At 41.7% G+C, this 26264-nt stretch overlaps 5 protein-coding genes across 30 annotated transcripts in view; 3 read left to right on the top strand and 2 right to left on the bottom strand.

Annotated features, from left to right (window-relative positions):
• The first annotated feature begins 18 nt into the window (after positions 1-18).
• dhx57 (DEAH (Asp-Glu-Ala-Asp/His) box polypeptide 57) lies at positions 19-10921 on the top strand. 2 transcript variants are annotated; one of them, XM_035996024.1, is made up of 26 exons: positions 19-121; positions 159-254; positions 879-912; positions 1012-1118; positions 1451-1715; positions 1842-2045; positions 2208-3106; positions 3214-3398; positions 3515-3636; positions 3993-4188; positions 4415-4539; positions 4724-4857; positions 4964-5018; positions 5176-5378; positions 5506-5622; positions 5730-5826; positions 6184-6357; positions 6550-6750; positions 7023-7299; positions 7473-7568; positions 7781-7864; positions 7976-8113; positions 8469-8543; positions 8657-8791; positions 8875-9075; positions 9951-10921. In XM_035996024.1, exons 4-26 carry the CDS (start codon positions 1016-1018, stop codon positions 10092-10094), a joined length of 4230 nt encoding a protein of 1409 aa, XP_035851917.1. In that variant the 5' UTR covers positions 19-121; positions 159-254; positions 879-912; positions 1012-1015; the 3' UTR covers positions 10095-10921. The 2 variants fall into 2 exon arrangements, with proteins under 2 accessions (XP_035851917.1, XP_031140565.1); XM_031284705.2 differs by having other exon boundaries at positions 1012-1215; positions 1356-1715.
• A 62-nt stretch (positions 10922-10983) lies between these two features.
• Positions 10984-11978, top strand: LOC116039754 (small lysine-rich protein 1). Its single transcript, XM_031284737.2, has 3 exons — positions 10984-11205; positions 11380-11433; positions 11544-11978. Exons 2-3 carry the CDS (start codon positions 11431-11433, stop codon positions 11802-11804), a joined length of 264 nt encoding a protein of 87 aa, XP_031140597.1. The 5' UTR covers positions 10984-11205; positions 11380-11430; the 3' UTR covers positions 11805-11978.
• A 38-nt stretch (positions 11979-12016) lies between these two features.
• stmp1 (short transmembrane mitochondrial protein 1) lies at positions 12017-13559 on the bottom strand. The gene is made up of 3 exons (XM_031284738.2): positions 13348-13559; positions 13094-13147; positions 12017-12596 (listed from the first exon to the last, which is right to left on the bottom strand). The coding sequence occupies exons 1-3, from the start codon at positions 13360-13362 to the stop codon at positions 12525-12527; spliced, it is 141 nt and encodes a 46-aa protein (XP_031140598.1). The 5' UTR covers positions 13363-13559; the 3' UTR covers positions 12017-12524.
• A 17-nt stretch (positions 13560-13576) lies between these two features.
• On the top strand, positions 13577-24851 carry LOC116039750 (dynamin-1-like protein). 3 transcript variants are annotated; one of them, XR_004102505.2, is made up of 20 exons: positions 13577-13847; positions 14257-14398; positions 14966-15012; positions 15096-15167; positions 16406-16492; positions 16852-17014; positions 17211-17331; positions 17791-17922; positions 18125-18331; positions 18545-18665; positions 18869-19024; positions 19126-19215; positions 19349-19441; positions 20128-20181; positions 20501-20581; positions 21951-22082; positions 22168-22277; positions 23818-23977; positions 24064-24264; positions 24301-24851. XR_004102505.2 is itself a non-coding variant. In XM_031284707.2 (19 exons), the coding sequence occupies exons 1-19, from the start codon at positions 13746-13748 to the stop codon at positions 24118-24120; spliced, it is 2127 nt and encodes a 708-aa protein (XP_031140567.1). In that variant the 5' UTR covers positions 13577-13745; the 3' UTR covers positions 24121-24851. The 3 variants fall into 3 exon arrangements, 2 of the variants coding, with proteins under 2 accessions (XP_031140567.1, XP_031140568.1); XM_031284707.2 differs by having other exon boundaries at positions 24064-24851; XM_031284708.2 differs by lacking the exon at positions 20501-20581 and having other exon boundaries at positions 13585-13847; positions 24064-24851.
• Positions 24360-26264, bottom strand: part of tnnt2e (troponin T2e, cardiac) — a 30430-nt gene continuing 28525 nt past the window's right edge. For 19 of the 23 annotated variants that reach the window (XM_031284711.2, XM_031284720.2, XM_035996028.1 and 16 more), the window contains one exon: positions 24360-25097. In XM_031284711.2, the coding sequence (XP_031140571.1) occupies positions 24771-25097 (327 nt within the window). In that variant the 3' untranslated portion in view covers positions 24360-24770. The remainder of the gene's footprint in view (positions 25098-26264) is intronic. The other 4 variants (XM_031284731.2, XM_031284730.2, XM_031284733.2 and 1 more) reach the window with 1 other exon arrangement.

Here is a 26264-nt window from a genome sequence, read left to right as displayed (position 1 = left end):
AGCTTTTTTTTTTCTTTTTAAATTAGCGTTACTCTTTTTATAACAATTTAGTTTCGCTTGAATTATGTCACATTCTATTTAGTCTAACAACATACATATATTGTTTAAAACAATATATTTACCTCATGGATGTATTATAAGAAGTTACATTTCCTTGCTCAAACCTTACCGGAAACCGGAATGGAAACTTTGAACTCTGAGCTTCGACCAATGAAAGAGATGCAGGTTACCGGTGGTCAGAACAACTTTTTCAGGTTTGTCCCTACTTGCTTTAAAAAGTTAAGTATTTTCAAGTCCTTTTGTCGCTTATGATATATGTCCATATATGTATGGCATTCTTAAGCATTTAAAACTCTCGACTTGACTTGTGAGAAAGCTGTTAGCATAGCTTGTTAAAATCAGAAGTGAGCTTGCTAGCTGTTAGCTTGTTAGCTAGCCGAAGCTTGATACACTTTACAGACTGACGTGCCACACTAACATTAAACAACCCAAAACCATGTTATTGCTGATACCAGCTGTATCATGTTCATTTGTAACTTGCTAACAAAAACACACTGTCAGCCAGCCCGGCGTGGAGTTAAATGACCATCGCCCGGGTTGGGTTGTTAGTCTGCGTGCATCCGTTTGATTGCATAATTGTAGCCACCAGCGCTGTGTGTCAGCCACCATCTCATTGCTCGCACTTGAACTGAAGTACCACAACGAGCCGCCCCACTGCTATTTGCGACTCTGTGCACTACAGTGGATGTACAGTAGCTGCCTGCTCTGCCCGGCTTCGCAACTAGCAGCTCTCTCTGGCGTATCCAGGATTTTTTTTATATGTCCAGGAGGGCTGAAGCAATGTATTCAAGTTATGCATTTTATGTATCTCTTCACAGATTGGTTGCTGCTATGACAGGACACTAATTGAAGGTGAGTACGGCTGTGGATTTTAAGCAATACGTGATGTGTTGGTGGTGACTGCTAAAAACTATGGTATGGTAATGAAACTGTTCATGTATGTTTTAACAGAGAAATGAATGCAAGGAGAAGAGGTGGGAAGCCAAACAGAGGAGGGGGGAAGTTTAACAAGTCAAAAGGAGGTGGTGGTGGTGGTGGTGGTGGTGGTGGTGGTGGTGGTGGTGGAGGCGGAGGTGGAAGTAAGAAAGCCGGAGCTGGTTGCTGGGATGACGGTGATGATTTCAGCCTTGAATTTGGACCCTCTCGTCCCAGCAGGTATACAGTTATAGTGAAGGAATTCATTATCAGATTTAAACGTTTTCACAGTGTGCTCATTTTCTGCTCATTTCCTCCTTTACCCTCATCTCATCTGTTCCTCCTTCTCTCTCCCCCTGTTTATCTGGCTTTGCCTCCAGACCTAGCAGAGGACGGGGTGCCGGCGGCCGTGGTGGTGGTGGCAGCCGTGGTGGCAGCAGCCGTGGTGGTGGCCGTGGTGGCGGCAGGGATGCAGGCCGTGGTGGCGGCAGGGATGTAGGTCGAGGAAGGGGAGGTAGAGATCGAGACAGGGACGGCAGAAGCGATGGGAAAGGCAGCAGTGGCAAGGCTCTCCCAAGGTCCCTGGCAAGGACACGAACAAGCCCAATGTCGGGTGACAGCATCAGGCCGGAGATGAGCACCATGCCCTTGCAGAGGATCTTCATGACTGATGAGAACCAAGAACAACTCAAGGAGCTGCTGCGGAATCTGCAGACCCAGGACTTTGACGAGCCATATGAGTAAGTATATTCTACTAAATGTACGTCAAATATGCTGCATCCTTTTATCGGTTGAAAAGAGACAGAAAAAAGTGATATTTTTCTACTGCAAGTCTACATGAACTCATTACATCCTCTCTGCCTTAGTGAATCTGGTTCTGATTATTCGGGAGGAGAAGAGGATGAGGAGGAATTTGATGAGTTGGACCACCGTGATGAAGGCCAGTTTTGGGCCACTAATGATGAGCCTGTGGAGAGGGCAGAGAGCCCAGCATACGAGACAGAGTCTGATGATGAACGGCCCACCCCTGAACCTGTCATATCCTTATTTGCTATAGGAAAACTCTGCAGGTGATGTACAAATTTGTTTATTTTGGAGTTGACAGTTATCTTGCATTTGATCTAAAGCTGGTGTTTTTTTCTGCTGTGCTGTCAGGAACCTACAAAATTAATGTTGGTGAATATTTCCCTTGTCTCATAGCCCCTTTGTTTTCCTATCTTTTCTTTGTGTAGGTATGGGTTTGACAGGGAGCGCAGCAAGCAGGCATTGAAGTCTGGTGGAGGGGAATTTGGGGCCACTTTGGAACAGCTCCTCCACCAGGTTTTCAGGGAGCGCTACGGCCAGAAAGCAATTTCCCCTGATGGCCTGGAAGGGGTGCCTATGGATGAGTGTTTGAGCCAGAGGCAGGAGGAAGCTCTGGCCCTAACTGCCATTTATGCTGAGCGCTTTGGTGAGCGCATTGCTAATACAGTCTGGACAGTAACCCTAGACCTCTCATTCCTCTCAGACATAGCTGCCAAGAATGGTAGGCAAGTCGGGAGTCGAGGTGGCGGAGGAGCCGTTAACATCCGAGATGTCTGCCGATTCTACTTGAAAGGACAGGGCTGCAGGTTTGGGGACAAATGCAAGTTTAAGCACCATCTCCCCACTAAAGGGAGATCTGGGGCTGGTTCCCCAGACCTGGAGGGCCCTAGCCAGCCTGGCTTCAGCAGCTATTCTCCTCCTGAGTATGAACTCGAGATCCGTTTCCCCAAAGGCAACCGTTACCCATTTCAGGCACCAATAGTCGCCTTCAGCACCACTGATGAGTCATTTGGGGCTGCAGGGAGGATCAGCTTGACTGAAAGATTGTTTGGAGAAGCGTTGGCCGCAGCAAAGAGCAGCGAGCCTGTTGTTTACACCCTGATCACCTTATGTGAGGATGAATCTACCGTGAAGGAACTGCTGGCCGTTAGTCATCACAAATACAGCACGCCACCGCCTGTTGTTGTGCCTCCTCCACCCTCTCTTGCCATGGCTAAGAGTGTGAGGAGCAATGCTTCTGAGGAAAGCAGGAGTAGTAGTACCAATAGTAATAATCATACCAACAGCAGAAGGACTGCTCCACCTACCAACCAGAGACCCGTAGATCGTGAGTCAACAATTATTATTTACTGTCCCTATTTGCACCAAATAATGTAGAGATCAACAGTGTATTTATGTGTATATGAGTTGAAATTCCACCTCTTATCTTTGTAGTGAAAGAGACAGAAGAGGCAGAGGAGCTGGATGAGAGGGAGGACGACGATGAGAATGAGTCTGTTCCAGTCGAGACTGAAAGTTATGTCAGTCTAAGGAAGAAAATGGTCACTAAACACAACCTGAAGATAGACAACCTACTGAAAGAAAATGGCAAGCTGTGTCGAGAGTTTAAGAACAAACAGGTAAAAGAAGACTGTAATTGATTAAGAAATAACATATTTACATTGTATCTTACTCTACATCCTCTCTAATGTGGTATGTATTTTAATGTTGTTCTATCCTCCTTCTGTTTACCCAGTCATCCGGGCGTTTCAGGTCCATGTTAGAGCAGAGGAGGAAACTGCCGGCTTGGCAAGAAAGAGAGAACATCCTCGACCTGTTAGACCAGTGCCAGGTGCTGGTTGTCAGCGGGATGACAGGGTGGGTCACACAGGGCAGCATGAAGTGTTGGCATTCACAAAGACTGAAAGACTGACTGACTGAGAAATGCGATTTATACAAATGTGGTTTGGTTATAGACAAGGGTCTATGGAAAATTTGAAGTGGCTTCATATATTTCTAACTTGACTGTCTATGTCATTATCAAGTGACTTAATCCACATTGTATACCCTCTTGATGTGATTCTTAAAATTATGACTTTATTTTAATAACTCTTGATACATTCCTTTCATGTTGTTTAAAAACAATTGCACAGCCATTCTTTTCCTGCCCTTTTCTCATTTTCACACATAAATAAGCTTAGCCTATTCATAGCTCTCTGTGTCTGTCTATGCAGGTGTGGTAAGACCACGCAGATCCCTCAGTTCATTCTGGACGCCTCGTTAAATGGTCCAGCGGAGCAGGTGGTCAACATCATCTGTACTCAGCCACGCCGCATCTCTGCCATCTCTGTGGCCCAGAGAGTGGCACAGGAGCGGGCAGAGCGTCTGGGCAACTCAGTGGGCTACCAGATCCGCCTGGAGAGTGTTAGGGTACGGGCCCGTTTGACTTGTACATCTAGTACGCAGGATTTCAAGCCATCGGCTTTTATGACTTAGGATAGGACTTACATATGTTGCGTTGTTTTTAATTGCCCTTTAATGTTTTATGTAAAGCACTTTGAATTGCCTTGTTGCTGAAATGTGCTATATAAATAAAGCTGCTATTACAAAATAACAAGCTCTACCTCTCTTATCACTGACTACTCTCTTTTGTCAGACGTCGGCCACCAGACTACTGTACTGCACCACAGGTGTGTTACTTAGGAGACTGGAGGGCGAGGCAGACCTCAAAGGCATCACGCACGTCATTGTGGATGAGGTTCACGAGCGAACGGAGGAGAGGTGAGAATACTCAGATCACTATGCATATGGTATAGAAAGTGTGCATTCAGGCTCATCTTCATGCGTTCTGAGCTGTCATTAAATTGCTTTTAGCAATTTAGTCAAACAGGCAACTAATATTTACTTTTCTGTAGCTGGTTTCTTGGTCACTGTCCGACTCTCTATTTCATCTTCTCTCTGCCAGTGACTTCCTGCTGTTAGTATTAAAAGACCTGATTATGCAGAGGCCAGACCTGAAGATCATTCTAATGAGTGCCACACTTAATGCCAAACTCTTCTCTGAGTATTTCTACGACTGTCCCACTGTCCACATACCAGGTAATTATTCACTTGTGGTATCTGTTTAAAGCACATGCATATTACATAATCAACCTCATTCCACAGGTTGTTTTTTTTTCCCCACTCAGTAAATTTCTCATTTCAGGTCGTACTTTTCCCGTTGACCAGTTTTTTCTTGAAGATGCCATTGACAAAACCCGGCAAGTACATCCTCCTTCACTCATAATATTAAAAGCAAACTCAGCTGATGAATATTTTAAAAATGTGTCTCTATAAATGTGTAAGGATGTAGTTAACTTTTTGTTTTTCTGCACTGTCTCAGTAGTTAACTCAAGTCAATTTTTATTTATTTTCCAGGTATGCCATCGAGGATGGCAGCCCTTACATGCGCTCAGGCAAACAGAATTCGTCAAGTGGACGAGGAAGAGAGCAAAGGGACATGGTGGACGACTTGGGTGATGACATGTGGAACTTCATGTCTCTCTGCAAGAAGGACTTTGTCAAAGACTCAATTCCAGACCAGCAGCTCAGCCTGCAGGATCTCACGGTCAGATACAAAGGTGAGTTAAGAACAAGTATCATAAGCGGCAATGATCTGTTTTCTGGGTTCTTAAACTGTTTCATCCAAATGAACTGTTGCTGCCTGTTAATGCATACATGTTACATTTTGTTTTGCTGTTGATGCAGATACTAAGAAGTCTGTGCTGAAGACTGTTGCTGCAATGGACCTGGACAAGATCAACATGGACCTGGTGGAGAGCCTGCTGGAATGGATTGTAGATGGAAAACATAACTACCCTCCAGGTAAGAACCGCCCATGTATACTCAGTGCAGTATAAGTGAATTCAAGACTCGAAATTGTGGACTTTAAATTATGTTAGTTATGTAACCTTTTTGGTTTCTGTATCCAGGTGCAGTGCTTGTGTTTCTGCCAGGCCTGGCTGAGATCAAGATGCTGTACGAGCAGCTCAAGTCCAACAGAATGTTCAACAACCGCGGCGCAAACAGGTCTGTGTCTAAACTTCAATTCCTGTTATTGTTGGTGTTCATATTCATGCTCTGTGGTATTTAGTTTTTTCTACTTTCTGGGGCAAACATGAATTTCTTGATTCGTCATTAGTTGACTACAGGACTTTCACAAATGCACTCTATTATGAGTGCTCTGTTTCATACTTTTATACTGGGGCTTAAAATCATGTAAAAGTCAGGGTTTTTTTAATACATTTTAGATTTTCTTTTTTAAAGGGTTGGTACATGGCAGCTGTGTGCTATTGGTATGAAACTTTTTTTTTTTTTTTTTTACCAAATGGGTAAACACTTTACTAGTCAAATGCAAACTTATGTGGATGTATTTTCCCTTGTTAGATGTGAGGTGTACCCACTCCACTCATCCTTGTCCAATGAGGAGCAGCAGGCAGTTTTCAGCCGGCCCCCAGAGGGGGTCACAAAGATTATCATCTCAACCAACATTGCCGAGACCTCTGTAACCATTGACGACGTGGTATATGTCATCGACTCCGGCAAGATGAAGGAGAAAAGGTAACCTCGTGCTTGGTTTAAGTGAACAGATATTATGTTGATTCTTTGGATGAATGAATTGAACCACATTTTTGTTGCCACACACAATGGGCATACTGTAGTTTTTAAAATCTGCTTATATATCGGATTTGACGTGGATAACGTTGCAGAACTTGTTGTTTTAAAATCTACATTTCTTGGTTATATTTTCAGGTACGATGCGACTAAAAGCATGGAGAGCCTGGAGGACTCGTGGGTTTCTCGGGCCAACGCTCTGCAGAGGAAGGGTCGAGCAGGTCGCGTTGCCTCGGGGGTCTGCTTCCACCTCTTCACCAGCCACTGCTTCCAACACCAGCTGGCTGAGCAACAGCTGCCTGAGATCCAGAGAGTGCCTCTCGAGCAGCTCTGCCTCCGGTACATCAATCTGTTTGTTCTTTGCACAATGCCAACCTGCATTTTTTTGTGGTTACTGTAAATGCAAACTATAGTAGTTTATGTATGATATTGCTAATAGGATTTATGCTTGGAATTGGAGGGGAAACTGGTTTCTTGAGACAAATCGCTAGGACACTAGAGAGAGGGTCTTCTCTCCAAATAGGCTTTACCTGTAGCACCATGTTGGATTTTAGGATATGCAAAACAATATATCCCCATGCTGGTATTTACCATTCCCCCCTCTCCAACAGAATCAAGATCCTGGACGTGTTTGCAGATCGGACCCTGGAGTCTGTGTTCTCTCGGCTCATCGAGCCCCCAGCTATGGGAAGCTTGGATGCAGCCAAGCAGCGCCTGCGGGACCTTGGAGCTCTAACCGCAGATGAGAAATTGACCCCGCTGGGCTACCACCTGGCCTGCCTGCCCGTCGACGTGCGCATCGGGAAACTCATGCTGTTCGGTGCTATCTTTCGCTGCCTCGACCCAGCACTCACCATCGCTGCCAGTCTGGCCTTCAAATCACCATTTGTAAGAAACTGCGTGCCACTGTTGAGAGACCATATGTGTCACTCCTTGGCATCACATCCTTAACCGTTTCTTGATCTTTGTGATTATTTTTTAACAAAGAAGAACCAACATAATGATTTAATATTAATCAAAAAGTGTCTTCTGTACTTTCTATATTTGGTCCTGTTTTTCAGGTGTCTCCATGGGATAAGCGGGAAGAAGCCAATGAGAAGAAACTGGCCTTTGCCCTGGCCAGTAGTGACCATCTAGCTTTGTTACAGGCATACAAGGTACTGATTCGACTTATCTTTGTGGGAAAATGACACAAAAACAATATTTATACAGTACCAGTCGAAAGTTTGGACACACTTTCTCATTCAAGTGAATAGTGAAGTGTGTCCAAACTTTCGACTGGTAGTGTACGTATAAATGTTGACGTAGCGTTTCAATGATCAAATGATAGATGTGATGTTGATGTGATAAATGTTCCCCTCTGTTGCAGGGATGGTGCTGTGCTGCAAAGAATGGCCACCAGGCCGGCTTCCGTTACTGCAGGGAGAACTTCCTGTCTTGGCGGGGCTTACAGGTGAGCCAGTGCTGTCTGAAGCGCCTAATCTATTCTCTTCTACATGTGTGTAACAAACCCCCCCCCCCCAGTCATACATTTCTTAAAAAATGTCTGTTGTGATCTGTGCAGGAGATCGCCAGTCTGAAGAGGCAGTTTGCTGAGCTGCTGTCTGACATTGGCTTCATCAAGGAGGGACTGAGGGCCAGGGTTATAGAGCGCATGTGCTCTAAAGGCACTGATGGTGTTGTGGAGGCCACCGGCCCCGAGGTAACACACACACACACACACACACACACACACACACACACACACACACACTCACACTCTCTCTCTCTCTCTCTCTCTCTCTCTCTCTCTCTCTCTCTCGTGCTGGAAGTGTTTTTATTTGTTGTTCAAATACACGTTAGTATATCAGTTGTACAGTGTAGCTGTCTAGTACCTCTATCTGACTTATTATATAGAGAATTGTTTCAATCATATAAGTTGCATGTCACTTGGAATTTTAAATAGAATGAGGCCACATACTTATTTCAGTCTGCTTCTTATTTCAGTCTGCACACAGCTACTCAACAATCTAACGAAAGAGATTCTGATAATAATGATAAATGTCATTCCTTTCCAGGCTAACCTGAACTCCGAAAACATCCGGCTGATGTCCGCCATGCTTTGTGCTGCCCTCTATCCCAATGTGGTGCAGGTGTATATTAATTATTTCTGTCATTGGAACAAGAAACTGAAACTAGTGTAGAAAGTACAGTGTCTGCTATCTCTACTAGGTTTCACACTCCTGCGTGTGATCCTTTGTCCCAGGTACGAGCTCCTCAGGGGAATTACAAGATGACCAGCAAAGGAGCGATGAAGATGCAGCCCAAAGCCAACGAGCTCCGCTTCATGACCAAGGATGATGGCTGCGTCCACGTGCACCCCTCCTCTGTCAACTACACAGTGAGATAAAAGAGAAAAAGGTGTGGTCTTGCATTCAACAGCTAGTTAGTGACAACCCCTTGAGACTGTTCTTTGTGCCCCAGGTTCGACACTACACTAGCCCCTACCTGGTTTACCACGAGAAGGTGAAGACAAGCCGCATCTTCATCAGGGACTGCAGCATGGTGTCCGTCTACCCGCTGGTGCTGTTTGGAGGCGGGCAGGTCAACATGGAGCTGCACAAGGGAGAGTTTGTCATCTCCCTCGACGATGGATGGATCCGATTTGCTGCCGCTTCTCATCAGGTCAGGGATAAGAGATTGAGTAGTTTAGAATCACATGAACAAAGCTGTTTAGAATTTATTTGCGCATATCCCTCAGGTGGCTTTGTAAAAAAAGTTTGAAATTTAGTTACACAGTAGTCTATGTCCACGACGTTCCACTTCCGGGATTGCGCCGGTGCCGCCGGAAATTCCACCGGGTGTCCCTCTTTTCGGCCGGATGTCTGTTTAAACTCCGGTGGATTTCTGAGGACTATGGTTAACTGCTCCTCAGATCTCTGCAGGGTAAATCCAGACAGCTAGCTAGACTATCTGTCTAAACTGAGTTTTCTGTTGCACGACTAAAACAACTTTTGAACGTACACATGTTCCACCAAAACAACTTCCTTCCCGAGGCTATTTTGCAGTGGCAAAATTAGTGCCACCCATGATGATTGCGAGTGGTTTAAAGACATGCCAATAAACCAGAGCACATTTTGCTCCCATCCCAGAATGCTGTGTGGACTAGCCAGACCCTCCTAGTTACAGTGATATTTTGATGATAAATAAACATGGCTCAAACCTCAGTGAGGGATGATGAGAAGTTTTACGAGGACTCTGAAGAAAATAATGCACTACAGTCGCATATGTTGTCACATAAAATAATAGTAATAAGCATAATAATAATCAAAATGGCATTATACATTATGTGTCTACTGTTACATTGTCTGTATTCATAGTCATGAACAGAGGTTTATATGAATTAAATTTGGATAAATGATCATTAATGCTGGTTTAAAAAAAAAAAAAATCCCGAGCAATAAAAGAACATTATAACAACTAAAATGCACACATTGACTGTATAAGACAACCAAAAGTACACTATTGAACTAGGCTCTGTAAATATGTGTGTTCCCCAGGTGGCGGAGCTGGTGAAAGAGCTGCGCTGGGAGCTGGACCAGCTGTTGGAGGACAAAATCAAGAATCCGAGCATGGACCTGTGCAGCTGCCCCCGTGGCTCCCGCATCATCCACATGATAGTCCAACTCATTTCTACACAGTAGCTCTTAACGTCCCCTTTTGAGCCTTTTTGTCACCCTCAAGGGCTTAAACACATGGAGCTCTGCGCTGGGGCCAACAACCCTGAAACTGGTTACATTTTGTGTTGTCTCTATCAGACAGAGGAGCAGAATAGATCCTGTACTTGAAGTGAGGTCCTCTAGTTGAAGTACTGCTGCCACCTGACACTTTATCATAGGTATCAGTTTACATGAAAAACAGAGCTGTTGTGTTGCTGCACTGGAGGGTTTTTAAAGCAATTTTTGCCTTCAAAGAAAAAATTATGGCTCTATGCAGGTGATCTACAAACCTCCATATTTTTTTTTTTTTGCTGGAATAAAGCACTTCTTGCTATTTTTAAGTTTTATTTTGACACTTAAAAATGCAACACTAGAAAAGCTCGTTTTTTGATGCCATACTACTACTGTATGTGCAGTAAACTGGCACACAGTTGATGAATTGAATTTGATGTCAATATAATTTGTACACAGTGCATTTTTATTTTGGGTTGTGTCTCACTCACAACTGAGAAGTTTCTTGGGTCCATATTGGATTTCTTATACTCAGTGACTGCATACTTGTTATGGTTTATGAATATTTATTTGTTTTTTCGCATGAATAAGAGATCCAAGACCTTCTGCATTGTATTAGGCTGTTTTACATTCATTGAATGTATATGTTAGTGATGTCAAAACTACACTTTCACAATGTAAATGCAAGGGCTTTTTAAATCGGGAGAATTTGGTGAGAATTGCCAAAGAATTTGAAAGCTTATTGTCTTAACAAGTGATAAATTCCACTGCACTAAAAAAAAAAAACAATAAAAAAAACCTGCAAAGATAGCTGGCTGTTGGCTTTTATTTGAATTATAACATTCCATTCTTACCATTTAGCTCTTGCCTTTTGCACTCCTCTCTTGTTAAGCTTTGTGTTATATGTGAAGCCTAGCTGTGTCTTGGATGCAACAAAGAATTTACAGGCTTGGAGAGGCCAACCCCTTCGTTCATGAGTGGGTCTGATCTGTCTCTACGACAACAGGACATAAACAAATGGGGTATCACTGTCCCAGTTGAAGCCAGTCAGTTGCCAGTTACAACAGTGCCAAGTCCAGAACTGGTAAGATATAAGTATATATTTTTAATTCGTGACAATTTCAAGTGCTGAAGCTGTTTTGAGAAAGCACTTTATGTACTATCTAGCCATTAAATCATCTTGTTTGTCTGAAAAAAAAAACAGATCTACGGTTATATTCTAGTTCTAGCATTCTTCTGTATGCATCTCATTTTACAGATGGTCAAATAATCGCTCATCCTATTAGAAGTGACCTTGACATCTTTCACCATGGTAAAGTATACGTAACAATATAGACTATCAGGGCTAGCCACACTGTTTAATATAGTCAAAGTAGAAGAACCAAACCTAAATGGACTAAACCACTTGTATTTTCTTCAAAGCCCACCAAATCCAGGAAATCAAGGTCCCACAGTTCTAGGCCCGCCAAGAAGACTGGGAGTCCAAAAACACCCAAAAAGAGGTCCTCTAGTGCCAAATCCACCAAGACAGAGGTGGACATCCTCAGCCCAGCAGCCATGGAGAACGTCTACTACATTTCTCACAATGCAGTGGACTGTCTGGAGTTCAGAGGCTTTGGGTGGCCAAATTCAAATAAAAAGAAGAAAAAGAAGAAGGGAACAAAACGGAAGAAGAAAAAGTAAATTATAATTTTTGCCAAATTTTAAATACCTAAATTTGAAATACCTTGCTGATGGCCCCATCTGGTGGACACATTTGTAGTAATACAGCAAGTATACCAAGTTTTGACAGCTGTGGAACCAGTGCAATGCAGATATGTTTTGTTTTTCTTCCACAAATTCATACATGTGCAAAATTGTGCCAGGAAATCTTCATTCATGAAGCAAAGACTTTAAAATTCATAAACAGTAACTTTATTGTAAGCTGAATGATTCAGAATTGTTTGCACGAATGACAAAATTTGGCAATTATTGATACACTGGAAGCTTATAGAAAACAACAGATAAGAGAGCAATTGCATGCTCTATTAATATTCACTTTAGAGAACATTATATGCACCTAATGTGAAGATAATAAAGAGGTGTAGGTTAAAACACCCCAGTGCATCCGAGAAAAGGACAGCCAACAGTGCTGTGACACTGGACTTTAAAGTGATCCCATTAGTCAGTTGCAATATTCTTTAAATCCAGTCTTTGCACAATTTATCTTATAAAAATAGGCTACGATGAGAACATGCCTATAAAACTAAGGAAAGAGACAAATACGGTTCCAGGCACTGTTGATATTCTCATACATATTTTACCATATCAGTCCGTTTATCAAATGTACACTCATTGTACCATAACACTGTAAAATAAATAGTTTCTTCAGAGGGCATCTGTTCTTGCTTGGTCCCGCTTCGCTCACTCTGGGGGCTTCTTTTTGGCCTCCACGTCTTTCTTAAAGGCTTCGATTTTCTTGGCTATGTTGGGAACCTAGAAAAAAAAAAACAGTGCTGTCAATACAATCTGATGCACATATACAGTTGCCAGTTTATTAGGTACATCTGGCTAAAACTAATGCAGTCTATTGCAACAGTCCTGCAATAAATCCTTTACCTACATAAAGATTACAATGGTTCGTTTTTGTTGCAACTGGCTTAGAGAGGTTCTGATTCAACTTTAAAACGTATTTCATTCTACTGACAGGTGTTCCTAATATGTCAGACCTATATAAACTGTATATGAGCATAGCCTTACGATTGGTCATAAAGTGGAATCCTCAACTCTCTAAAACGGTTTCAACTAAAACGTACATTATAACATTCATGAAGGTATGATTTATTGCAGGACTGGTTTATTCTTTTTTTTTGGAGGGAGGGGGGGGGGTCCGGCGGAGGTCGTGGTAGAGATGGGTCAGTATGAAAAGCAGATAACTCGTTGAATTCCAATTATGAATGTTTGTAAAAAATAAAAATAAAAAAAAAACTTACCTCATAGTTTTGAGCCAGATACATCCCCACAACATTTCCCAAGGTAAAGCCGGCCTGGAAGACAAACAAAAAATGTCATTTTAGGCCAAGATTATTGACTTACATCTCCTAAATTTCAGAGACTTTCAATTAACACCGTCAAGAGTTTTGACAGCAAGTTTTGCTGACATGTTAGCTAACGTTAGGCTAGTTTCGCATCTCTTAGCATCCTGGTAAACGTCGATGTCATGCATGATAACGTCAGTTTAACTCACCAGGAACTGTAGCATGGTGGAATAACGAATGGTTGGCAACAACAGACTGACTTACTGACTTAAAGTCAGGCAGTAGCTAAGATAAAGGTTAGAGCGAGGAAATCAACCTAACTACTTGGCTAACGAAGCTAGTCCGTCACGGTCCGTCATCAACAGTACGTATACGCATGCGCGACTCGCGTTATTTTCATAGCACAAGTACTGTAGTCTTTTCCTCAGCCTGAGATGTCCTTGTTCCGAGCTGTTCCCCATTGGAGAACTACAACTCCCAACACCATACAACGTATCGTCCATCCAATGGGTGTTGTTGCAATGGTGGTGTCAGTGGGACATTGAATGACTTTCGCTCCATCGAAAATATCTAGTTTTATTAATAATTTGATTCATAAACCGCGAGCATGGAGGCTCTTATCCCCGTAATAAACAAGCTCCAAGATGTATTCAACACAGTGGGAGCGGATATCATACACCTGCCGCAGATAGCAGTGGTGGGGACTCAGGTAAAATGCTCTGACTGTGTGTGCACTTCTGTGATACAGCGGCTGTCATGCTAGCTAGATAACCGTGCTTTACCATAATGCATGCACAGTTACCGATAACATTAGAATAAATATCTAATATTAATAAATGTTCAGATACCAAAATGTGTTGAGACTACACAGAGACGCAGGCACCTCTGCTAAAAACCCACTTTGAGATGGACTGCTGCAAAATCTCATTTGCAAAGTCTGCAGTGAAATCTATTTTGATCGTCTTCAGTGCTATTTTAAGAGCCTCATACACACACTAACCACTGTTAGCCAAAACCAGGCCATTGCTGGACCTGGTGTCGTGTTAAACCAGAAAGTATGTAGTCTTTGGTTCATCCCTCATCTAACTCATGTGTCTATCTGTGTTTTGTGTCTCCAGAGCAGTGGTAAGAGCTCAGTGCTGGAAAGCCTGGTGGGCAGGGACCTGCTGCCCCGTGGGACTGGTATCGTAACCAGGCGACCTCTCATCCTCCAACTGGTCAATGTAGATCCTGGAGATGCAAGAAAAAATGATGACAGTGGTAAACACCAAAATCTCTCTAATCTTAGTGTTTCAGACCAAGGAACCCACTAATTAGTCCACTGTTGTCTTTGGATTTTGCCTCAATTATTTTATATGCTGTCTGGATTCTTGCTATAAATCATCATACATTTCAAGTCCTTTATGCTAATAAACACACATGTAGGGAACAGGTCTATTGTTTTTTTGTGTGCAGCTTGATAATAGCCTATAAATTGCTGGTGCTCAGTGTACAAGCACCAGGTTTAAATGTCTGTCTCTGTCACTGTGTTTCTAATTATTTTCAGATGATAGGGAGTGAAAAAGCACTGCCTTCACAAAGGTGCATTGTACAGGTGTCTTCACATTCAATAACCTAGATTAGCCTCTTATAATTTAGTTCTGCTCCCTCCTCCTCAAAGCCACCTCTGTAACTGTGGTCAGGTGTCATTCCTTATGTTAGCCTTGCATTTCTTAGCCTTAGTAGTTGTCTTTGAGGTTGTAATAGCTAACACCTGTTTTTTTCTTCCTTTTTTCGAGAATGCTATGCTATAACTGTAACCCACACTGTTTTTATTATGTGTCACAGGCAGAGAAGGTGACGAGTGGGGCAAGTTTCTGCACACAAAAAATCAGGTATGTACTTCAGAATACCAAATATTTTATTAATACGCTTGACCCTTGCTTGTCTTTATGTTATTTCTTTTTTCTTTTTGCAGATCTTCACAGATTTTGAAGAAATCAGGCAAGAAATTGAAAATGAAACGGCACGAATATCAGGCAATAATAAGGTGAGACATGGATGGAAGATGGAGGGGTTTACATCTATACTGTTAAATGAGGAACTCAACATGTTTGGGCACAGGCATTGCTGTTGATGGGAAACAAATCTATAATGCATATTATCCTCATAAAACGCATCTACTAGTAAATTCAGTTTGCTTATAAACTCATTAAGATATGTTAAGTGAAGTCCCGTGATGACTAACACATAATATGCACTATGTACAGAGAATTAAAATAATTCAGGCGCAATGAGATGAAAGCATACATAGTCTCGCATTGCCAGACCCTCCTCTACAGTGCTGGGTCTGGTGAGACCACACAGCATTCCGGGATGAGAGAAAAACATGCTCTGGGTTATTGGCATTTCTTTAAACCAATCACAATCGTCTTGGGTGGCACTAAGCATCACACGGAGCAACGGCGCCTCTGCAAAATAGCCTCAGGAAGGAACTTGTTTTGGTGGAACGTGTACGTTCAAAAGTTGTTTTAGTCGTGCAACAGAAAACTCAGATTGGACAGATAGTCTAGCTAGCTGTCTGGATTTACCCTGCAGAGATCTGAGGAGCAGTTAACCATAGTCCTCAGAAATCCACCGCAGTTTAAAATTCCAACACAAAGAAAGCAGAAGGTAACAGACATCGTACGAAATGAAAGACATCTGGCGGAATTTCCGGCGGCACCTGAATAATCCCAGAAGTTGTGGATATAGACTAAAACATACACTTGACTTATATATAGGGATATAGCCATGAGCTAAGAAAACTGTGTTTCACAGCAAAGCTTATACAGTATGTTTATCAAATTTGAGCCCACAGTGGAACATTTTAATTATTAATTAATTATAGCAAAAAATTTTTGCATGTAGCTTAGGGCTACTAGGGCCGGAAGGGTTTGGAGATGCTTCTAGAAAGCTGAAAGGAGGGCAAATGTAAGAAAGACTTGCTCTCATCTAGCTTTGTAAAACTTTAGGTTATTTACCTGTCCATCTCCAAATACATGGATGCTCAGCTCTGTGCTATGTAACGCTAATACACAAGGCACAAGCAGGGGCTATTAGCAGTGTCAAAAAAAGCAACATGAGGGTTTAAATATTACCTATAATAAAAATAATGATAATAATATCCTCAGATTGTACTCCGCCAAATGGCTTTTTTAGAAACATGTCTTTTTTTACATGTCTATGAAACAGTGCTGAGCTGTTAAATACACCATACACGTCTATTTTTTTCTTGTCCCTCTGCAGGGGATCAGCGATGATCCCATTCATCTGAAGATATTTTCTCCTCACGTTGTCAACCTCACGCTGGTGGATCTGCCGGGAATTACTAAGGTGACACATGCTGTACTTCCTACTCCCTAAGACAAGACTTTGATCATCTCGTACCCCTGGGGACATTTGCTATACAACACCTAAAAAACCCCACTAAAACGCCCAAAAAAAACATGATATACCAGGTAGGCCTTGTCACTGGTCGATGCTTTTGTGTATTCAGTATTTGTAGACAGCAGGGAATTTGTAACTCTTTCTTGATACTTCTAAACCAAGTGCTGTCAAAGCCCAAGTGTATGCAGGCTTTGATTCTGCCATCATTAGTCTCACCCCCCCCCCCACATGTGTTAAAGTAGTTTCTAATGAATCAAATTGAGATGTACTGTGTCTTTTCTTTTAATTGGTATTGTCCCCTCCAGGTGCCCGTGGGTGATCAGCCTAATGACATCGAGGTTCAGATAAAGGATCTAATCCTGAAGCACATCTCCAACCCCAACTGCATCATCCTGGCTGTCACTGCGGCTAACACAGACATGGCCACCTCAGAGGCCCTCAAGGTGGCCCGGGAGGTCGACCCCGATGGTAAGAAAAACAAAAAAAAGCAAGACATTACCCAAAAACCATAATCATAATCAAATTGCTTTTAGTGTGAATCAACCTTTTATTGGCTGACTTTTCACCATTGATTGTGACAAAAACAGTAAATAGTAAAATGATGACGAATAACTAAAAACTATATTTGTGATAATGATCTTTGTGAATGAATGTGACTGGACAGGCAGGAGGACACTGGCTGTGGTGACCAAGCTGGACCTGATGGACGCCGGCACTGATGCTATGGACGTACTGATGGGCAGAGTCATCCCTGTCAAACTGGGCCTCATCGGAGTAGTCAACAGGTCTGGAAAGCTATATTTACCGTACTGAATATACTATGAAATGATCCATCACTCATAATAGAGATGAGTGCGTAATGATAGAGATGTGATGCTCAATAGAGATGAGTGTACTTTAATACATATTAATGCTGGCATATCAATTTCAATATCAAATCTAATGTTTGTGATTAGTGTGTAAAAGGAATACATTGTGGGATGTTTTAGCATTATAAAAAATTCATACCTGCTCAAAATCCATTATCATTCATTTCAGTTTAATGAACTATTTTATGTACAAAAACAGATACAATCAATTCATACATAACACATACACATGTCCTACAATCATGCTACAATACTACATTAGGCAGCAGAAGATATGATATATTGAAAGATATAAGTCCATATGTCCTCAAATGTATTTTAAATACCCTTTATTGCCCAGGACTCATTTTTGGTGTATTGTATTTAAATGTTTAGGAGCCAGCTGGACATCAACAATAAAAAGTCTGTGGCCGATGCCATTCGTGACGAACATGCTTTCCTGCAGAAGAAGTATCCCTCTCTCGCCAACAGAAACGGAACAAAATACCTGGCCAGAACCCTTAACAGGTAAACGTGATTATAAATACTACCTTAAAAACTGTGAAAATAAGATGCAACACACATATAGTATAGGTATGGACGTAACATTTTACCAGGAAACATTTAAGTTATGTCAGCATCAGCCAGAAGCAGTTATTAATAACAGCCATCAGAGACAGTCTTTCATGCAGACAACTGAACCCTCTGCCCTTTACTTTCATAATGGCAGGTTACTGATGCATCACATCCGAGACTGCCTCCCTGAGCTGAAGACACGGATCAACGTCCTGGCAGCCCAGTATCAGTCCCTGCTCAGCAGCTATGGCGAACCTGTGGAAGACCAAAGTGCCACCTTGCTCCAGCTCATCACCAAGTTCGCCACGGAATACTGCAACACCATAGAGGGCACAGCCAAATACATCGAGACGGCAGAGCTGTGAGTACCGGCGCCTCTCCTCCGCTCAGCCACAGGGTGACGCTGTTGATCCAGCGCAGTGAAAATGAGCAAAACAACTGCATTGGTTTCATCATTTACAATGATACAACTTATGAGTTGAGGCACGCACAGCGTCTTTGAAGGAAGAGCTGACAGGAGAGTAGGCCTCGGGGTTCACATCACAGCTAATATACCCTCGCTGCTGTTTTTCAGGTGCGGTGGAGCCCGAATTTGTTACATATTCCATGAGACTTTTGGCAGAACATTGGAGTCTGTGGATCCTTTGGGAGGACTCAGCACCATAGACATCCTAACAGCCATAAGGAACGCAACAGTGAGTGCTGCTGCATTATCCCATGAATGTGACATCATCAGGGGCACTGAAGTTTATCCGGTCATTGTTTAGTTCAATGAGCTATGGCAAAGCAACTTTAATTTGTAACATACAGTCTTTTCTGTTGCTTTTGTTTCTCCCTTCACGCAAGTTGCTCTGGGTAATAATTGCTAACCTGCAGCTCCCTCCTCCCCTTACGTCAGGGCCCACGTCCGTCCCTGTTTGTGCCCGAGATTTCCTTCGAGCTGTTGGTGAAGAAGCAGGTGAAACGCCTGGAGGAGCCGAGTTTGCGTTGCGTGGAGCTGGTCCACGAGGAGATGCAGAGGATCATCCAGCACTGCAGCAACTACAGCACACAGGTAATCAGCTCTGCTCACATCTTCGCAGGTATTGATCTTTTCCTCACACACACACACAGACACGCACACACATTCATATTGATGGCATATTTGTCCTGCAGGAGCTGCAGAGATTTCCCAAGCTGCATGAGGCCATTGTGGAAGTAGTCACTTGCCTCCTGAGGAAGAGACTGCCTATCACCAATGAGATGGTACCATCACATTCATCTCGTTTTGCCTTTGTGCTTTCACAGCATGCAGTCATTATCTTTGAGGTTGCAGTGTTTAATAAGAAGCTGAATCAGAACACTTGATAATTGAAGATGTCGTCTCTTCTTGTTATAGGTGCATAACTTGGTTGCAATAGAGCTGGCCTACATCAACACCAAACATCCCGACTTTGCAGATGCCTGTGGGGTCATGAATAATAATATAGAGGTCTGTACTCGTAACAAAATACTCTCACATACATACATTTTTCTGGCAGAATAAAGAAGGAAAGGGCGTGAACCTGATATTGTTGGCCTGAGATTATATATTAATATTTTTAGGTATATAAAAAGTATTAAATGCCTTTAAATCGGAATTTATGGAACCAAACAGAAGCTGAAATATTTAACTACCTAATTGTTTAATTTAACCAATTTAAAGTAATAATTTCAACTTTTACAATTATAAAAACCTGATTTTAAGTTTTTGTGGTTCACAAATTTAAATAGAACAAGGGTCAAATATATTTAAAATAAAAATTGTATTCTAGTTGAATTTTTAGATCACAAATCAGTTGAATTTAACCAACTTAAACATACAGCTTTTCAAATATTGGACTCTTGAATTTGCTTTCTGGAATTCTTTAAACCACTTAAGTTCACAAATTAAAGTTCACAAATAGGTATTCAGCTTCTTATAAGATTTAAATTATTACGGCACTTATTTGCTTCCATAGGAATGTCAAGAAACGTTATGCCATAAGTCTGTTAGTCTTCTTTAAAAAGGAGGTTAACTTCTTTCAGTATGAGCTTTTTAAGTGAATTATCTAACATACTTTCCTTGGATGTGTTGAAGTTTTTGTCATTTTGACAAAACAATCATTTGTACTAACACGTGTTTGTGTGTGTTTGTAGGAGCAAAGGAGAAACAGGATGAGGGAGCTGCCCGCTGCCGTGCCCAGGGATAAGGTAGAAGAAACAACCTTATTTTAAAATATAAAAACAGTAGATCATGTGTTCTAATATTTGGTGGCAGTCTTCAGCGTCCCGAGCATAAATTGGACTTGTGCATTGTTAATCACTCATAGCACTACAGGATGAAGATCTGTGAACCGAATGCCTCGGATAGTTTCCATCAAGGAATTTTATCCCTCATCTCCTTAGAAAGTCTACTCTACTCCCTTCAAATGACTGGTGATTGCCAACCTCCTTTCCTCTGTCTCTCCACATTTCTCCTCAGTGTTTTTTTTTTTCTCTCTCTCCATTCCTGCTCTCATATTTCTGCTAGTCTGTTGGCAAAGGCCCGGCTGGCCCAACTGTGGTTTCTGGCGAGCCTTCTGCGTCTGGAGCAGACATGGATGGTGCCAAGGTGGGCACTTATGCAGCTCGCTGGCTCTGTACGGGGCTGGGATGGATGGATTGATGGATGGATGGATTGATGGATGGATGGATTGATGGATGGATAGATAGATGGATGGATGGATTGATGGATGGATGAGCATGGGCTGCTGGCATGCACTGTGATCTTTGTCTGCTGATGCCATGCTCTTGTTTTGCTCTCCCTCAGCCTGTGTGCACTAACAACCGTTGTGTTTCCTGCAGAGTATGTGTCCCCAAAGTTGGTTCACCTGTCTCCCAGAAAATGCCTTCCTCTTCCTCTGTCTCCTTTTCCAACCTCTTAACACTTTGGTTGCCCTGTTTTTTGTACTGAGTTTATAGTAGTTATGTGATAGTGGAAGTTCTACCACTGTGCATCATCTACCCAAGCCTGTAAGTGTATATTTTAGGACAATGTTTTTTTATTTTAGGGATGACAATGTCGATCAGTTGGTCAGTCCACCACTTTGGTCCAGACTGAAATATTTCAACAACTATTGAATGGATTGCCATGAAATTTTAGTCATGGTCCGATGTGAAAATTCAAGGATCACCAAAGCAAGTAGGACAAAACCTACTTGCTTTGGTGATCCTTGAATTTTCCTCTCGTGCCACCATGAAGTTGACATTTGTGTTTTTTTGTGAAATGTCTCAACAACAGTTGGATTGATTGCCATACTATTTTGGTACAGCCATGCAGGTTCCCCTCAAGATGAATTGTAATACCTTTAAACCCCTTAACTTTTAATCTACTGCCATTATCAGGTGAAACATTTTAATTTGTCCAATTCTTTAGTTTATGACCAAATATCTAATACTGACACTCACATTCACGTCAGCCTCTGCTGTACTTTGTGTTCAATGCTAATAAGAGAATGTAAGCATGCTGATGTTAGCATTTAGCTCAAAGCACCATTGTGAAATACGATGTTACAAAGCCGTAGCATGGCTGTAGACTTTTTGTTTTACTGCATTGCCTATCATGTTTGTTTTACTGCATTGCCTATCATGTTTTGTCTTTTAACTGTTGCTTTAATAGTTGAGTTAACTTCCTTTCTCTGAGCAGTGGAGGGGGTATTTCCAATTTCCGCTCCGAAACAAAGACATTTCATTCTGTCAGTGACTGCACTATGCTTGATTTGGAATATTTATTTACTTTCAATTTCCTATAATTCATTTTTGTGTACATGCCTGTGTTTGCACTATTTCATTTGAACCGGTCAAGGTTATTACGCTCTATTCCTTAACCATCCTCTCCCTGTGAATTCTAATGACAACAGAAGGGTGCTGTTCTAATCAATTGGTGGCCTGTGAGGTGTGATGACTGTTGATCTTCATTTTTCGTGTTCCTGGCTCCTCAGGCTCCAGCAACAGGACCCCAGGGTGAGCAGGACGGCACAGGGAACTGGAGGGGGATGCTGAAGAAAGGAGAGGAAGCCCCCGGCTCCGGACCTGGAAGCCCCCTTAAAGGAGTTGTCAATCTGCTTGATGTGGTAACTAAACATAAGCCTATCAGCATGCCCCATTATGAAGATAACAGTACTTTTCAGTGAAAAACATCCCCCTTTTCCCCTTAAGCCCGTGCCGGTTGCCAGGAAGCTGTCGTCACGTGAGCAGCGGGACTGTGAGGTCATCGAGCGCCTCATCAAGTCTTACTTCCTCATCGTTCGCAAGAATATCCAGGACAGGTAAGCCAGCTAGCTCCTCTTTAAAGTCTGTGATTTTCTATATTTTGTATTGTCAACTAATCCCATGAAAAGACCAACAATTGGCTCAGTGGTAGAGCAGGTGCACATATACTGAGAGGAGGTTTATGCCTTGACGCAGAGGTCCAGGGTTTGAATCCGACCTGTAACAATTTCCTGCATGTCTTCCCCCTCTCTCTCTCCCTTCTCACCTAGCTGTCCTGTCAAAAATTAAAGGCGGAAAACCCCAAAAAATAATCTTGAAAAAGAAAAGACCAACAATGAATTTACTAACTGTAGCCAAAGCTGATGTAGTTTATTCCTATGTACCATAGAGCTCCATTATTGCCTAAGAACTAAATTAAATTAACACACCAATGTTTTTTCTGATGCAAGATTCAAAGAAGGAAAAAACGCGGAAATCTGGCTAATAATCGCCACTGGCGTTTGTAATACCACTTCCGACCACCAGGTGACAGTGTGGTCTAGCTACAGTAACAGATTGTCTTGAATGATTACCTGCAAAGAAGAGGAAAAACACCTGTGACATGTGTCCACCGAGTACGTGAGTTAACTATCATTTGATAAACCCACGTTTCTTTATTATAAATTAGACAAAATTACAGTTAGCATCTTCTTTAAAAACCTCCATGTGATGTATTAGTAGGCTGTTGTGTTTGCGTTTTGCATGCTGTACCACGCCGATACGGTGTTGTCATTTCTGGCGAGACTTAGCTGGGTCGGTAGATTTCAGCTGGAGCCTTTCTCGCCGAGCGTATTGTGTTATAATTATCCCGATGTTTGCTTGGTAGGCTTGGCTATCAAAACAAGAAAAGGTGCACCAGAGAACGCTAGTGTTGAAATGTACATGTTTAAAAGGAACGTCCCCAGCGCCTGCAAGCTATTCTCGCGATAATTACAGCCAAACTTGGTGTATGGTTGGAGCACGCCGTCTCATTACGACATCATCAAACATTACCTACATAATGTGCACTGTAATTTATTTTGAGTCAATACCACATACATCCTGCTGCCGTCAAATACTCACATGTGCAGCAAATGTAAATGCAGTATTTACTCCTGTTTGAGTAACATTTGCCATAAAGTGTAGGGCCCAGCTGTTGTGGGAAATTACTGAGCCTTTTTAAAAGAATAAACTATTTAAAAACTGTTTGTAAAGATGAATGTCAGTAGGAACCAAGATGCTTGGGGCTTGGAGCCATAGACAGGATAGGGAAGTCAGAAAGTATTGAGAGACAAACGACCACATTGTTGTTGAGATTTTAATGGATTTATTTACAATAAGAAATATAAAATACCACATTTGATTTTTTTGCCACATTGTTGGAGTGTAGGGCCCTCTAGAGCCCAATAGGGATAAATGTATTTAACTAATAGCTCGTACTTCGACAGCTCAATACTTCGACGGGCACGACCGCCTGGTGGGTCAAACTTGACCCTCTCCATCTGGGGGACCTTACCAGGCCATCTTGCCTTCTTGTTCTCAACCATCTGTTCGCTCTGTTTCCTCTCTCCCTCGCAGTGTGCCGAAGGCAGTGATGCACTTCCTGGTCAACCATGTGAAGGACAGCCTCCAGAGCGAGCTTGTTGGCCAGCTGTATAAATCTGGCCTCCTCAACGATCTGCTGACTGAATCAGAGGACATGGCCCAGCGGCGCAAGGAGGCCGCAGATATGCTACAGGTAACAGACTCCCACCTTGTAGTGTCTAGCTCTCCATGATGAATTGAGATTCCTTTATCAGCCATTTCATTGTTTTTTTTCCACAGGCGTTGCAAAAAGCTAGCCAGGTGATCGCTGAGATCAGGGAAACACATATGTGGTGAAAAGTCAACAAAGGGAGCTGAACCGGATCCACTATCTCCTCATCATGCTGAAAGGACTGACGCTTTATGCACTCATCATGTCTGAACAATAAGTTTAGATTTGTAACCATGGAAATACACTGTCCTGATCCCTGCTCAAAGTAGGTATATTGGCTCACACTCTACCTGAAAGAAATGTAGGTAATTGTTTATTTAAAATATGTGTTGTCTGGACTACATGAAAATGCACTACTTCTTTCAGCTAATGTTAAAAATAAGATTTTGTGCAGCCAAAGGCAACGTACTTTTCATTTCTAACACTGTTGTTATCCAGTATGGAAGTTTTGAATTTATTTTGGCAGCTCCACAAATCATTACATACATGTTTGGACTCTAGTTAGGAGTATCTGTGATGTGTCTGGAACCATAGAAGTCATAGTGTAACAACACAGCAGGGATTAGAATTCACATACACTAGTTGCAGCAAATGTTAGTCCTCTTGCCTGTGTACATACTCCATCAACTTTATTTTTTTTTGCACTGTTGTCACCACACTGTACTGTATAGAAATTCCTTCATCCTGACACTATATTGCTATCAGAATACTTGTGTAATTGTGTGAATGTTTCAGATTACTGCAGTAAGTTGTACTATTATAAACATATCGCTGCCTACATGTGAAATTGATGGTGCACTGTGGTTCTTTGTGTATGGTTCCCAGAAGAATAAATGGAGGTATTTTGCCAGTTGAATGACCTGGATTTATTTGCTTTTAAACTGAGGGGATTGGTACAAATTAAGAGAAACATATCCACTAGTTTTAAACTTGAACCACGCAAACAGGCACTGCTGAGCTTAAAAGCATTTTTTTTATTGTTTAAGCACACAATGTCATGGAAGCAAATACTGCTGCTCATTTTCAGATGCTTCCTTGGGGACCGCTTGCTGATGTTTACATTTATCTCACCCTGCCCTTGGCCTTGCCTCTTCCTTTGGCGCTGTGGAATGAGACAAAAATCAGTAATCTCTATATTAATTTCTGCATACATACATTTCAAATCTAATTATATCAATTTGACATGGTTTTAAAAAACATTTCTTTTTACAAAACCCTTTTTCTTTGTATAATAGTAGTGGTATTCATTAAGAAACTGAAACGGAGAGGACAAACACCAAAGCATCATGCTATTAGAAAAGGGCAAAGCACACAACTTTACACAGCTGGCAGATTGTGTCCTAGGTAGCAGCCTTACCTTTATTCTCTTTTTTACCTTCGGCCATAACATTTGATACATTCAGTTTAACCTACCAGATATTTGATTTGAAAAGCAGAGTGTGAACTTTAACCAGCTGATTTAAAACAGCTGTCTGACTTTCGGCCTTAAAATGTTGACGTAACTTTAAGACTTTTTCTCAAGGTGGGTTGGTTCAGATCGGTTTACATTTAAAAATGTAAAATTTGTGTTACATTAGGCAAAAAAAAACTAAAAAACAATCTGTGTGCATGCCTTACAATAGCTGACTTTATACAACTGAGTTGATCTTTTCCATGACTGTCTAAAACACAGGATCTTAAAGTATTAAACTACGACGACTACATCCCTTAAAGAGTATTTCAATCTTAAACACCGTTTTCAATATGTACATTTGTCTAAACAGGTTGTATGCTAAAACATTTACATTTTGACATACTAAACTAATGACTTTTTTCGACATACCATATGACTATTTCGAAATACTCCATTTTCATGACTTTGACTTTCTCCGACATAGCCTACTTTACTAAAACATTTTTATGATTTTTTCCGACTACTATACTGACCATGATTTTTCAACATACTACACTTGACATACTATGACTATGATTTTTTTCCAGCATTCTATAATGACTTTTTATGATTTGTTTCGACATACTATATTATAATTTTTTCAACATACTATACTATAGTTCTTTCACTTTTTTCGACATAGCCTACTATACTGTGACTTTTTTTTATGACTAAAATCTTAATGATTTTTTTCAACATGCTATACTGACTTTTCTATGATTTATTTTTTTTTAAATACTATGGCTTTTTTTTTTTTTTAATCACTTTTTTACTATGACTATTTTCGACCTGCTATACTGTGACTTTTTTTGAAATACTATGACTTTTCTCAACATA

This window comes from Sander lucioperca, chromosome 20, assembly GCF_008315115.2.
Source record: "Sander lucioperca isolate FBNREF2018 chromosome 20, SLUC_FBN_1.2, whole genome shotgun sequence".
Lineage (NCBI taxonomy): Eukaryota > Metazoa > Chordata > Actinopteri > Perciformes > Percidae > Sander > Sander lucioperca.
The sequence above is the reverse complement of the archived record's forward strand: the minus strand, read 5'-3'. Positions and strand labels throughout refer to the sequence as shown.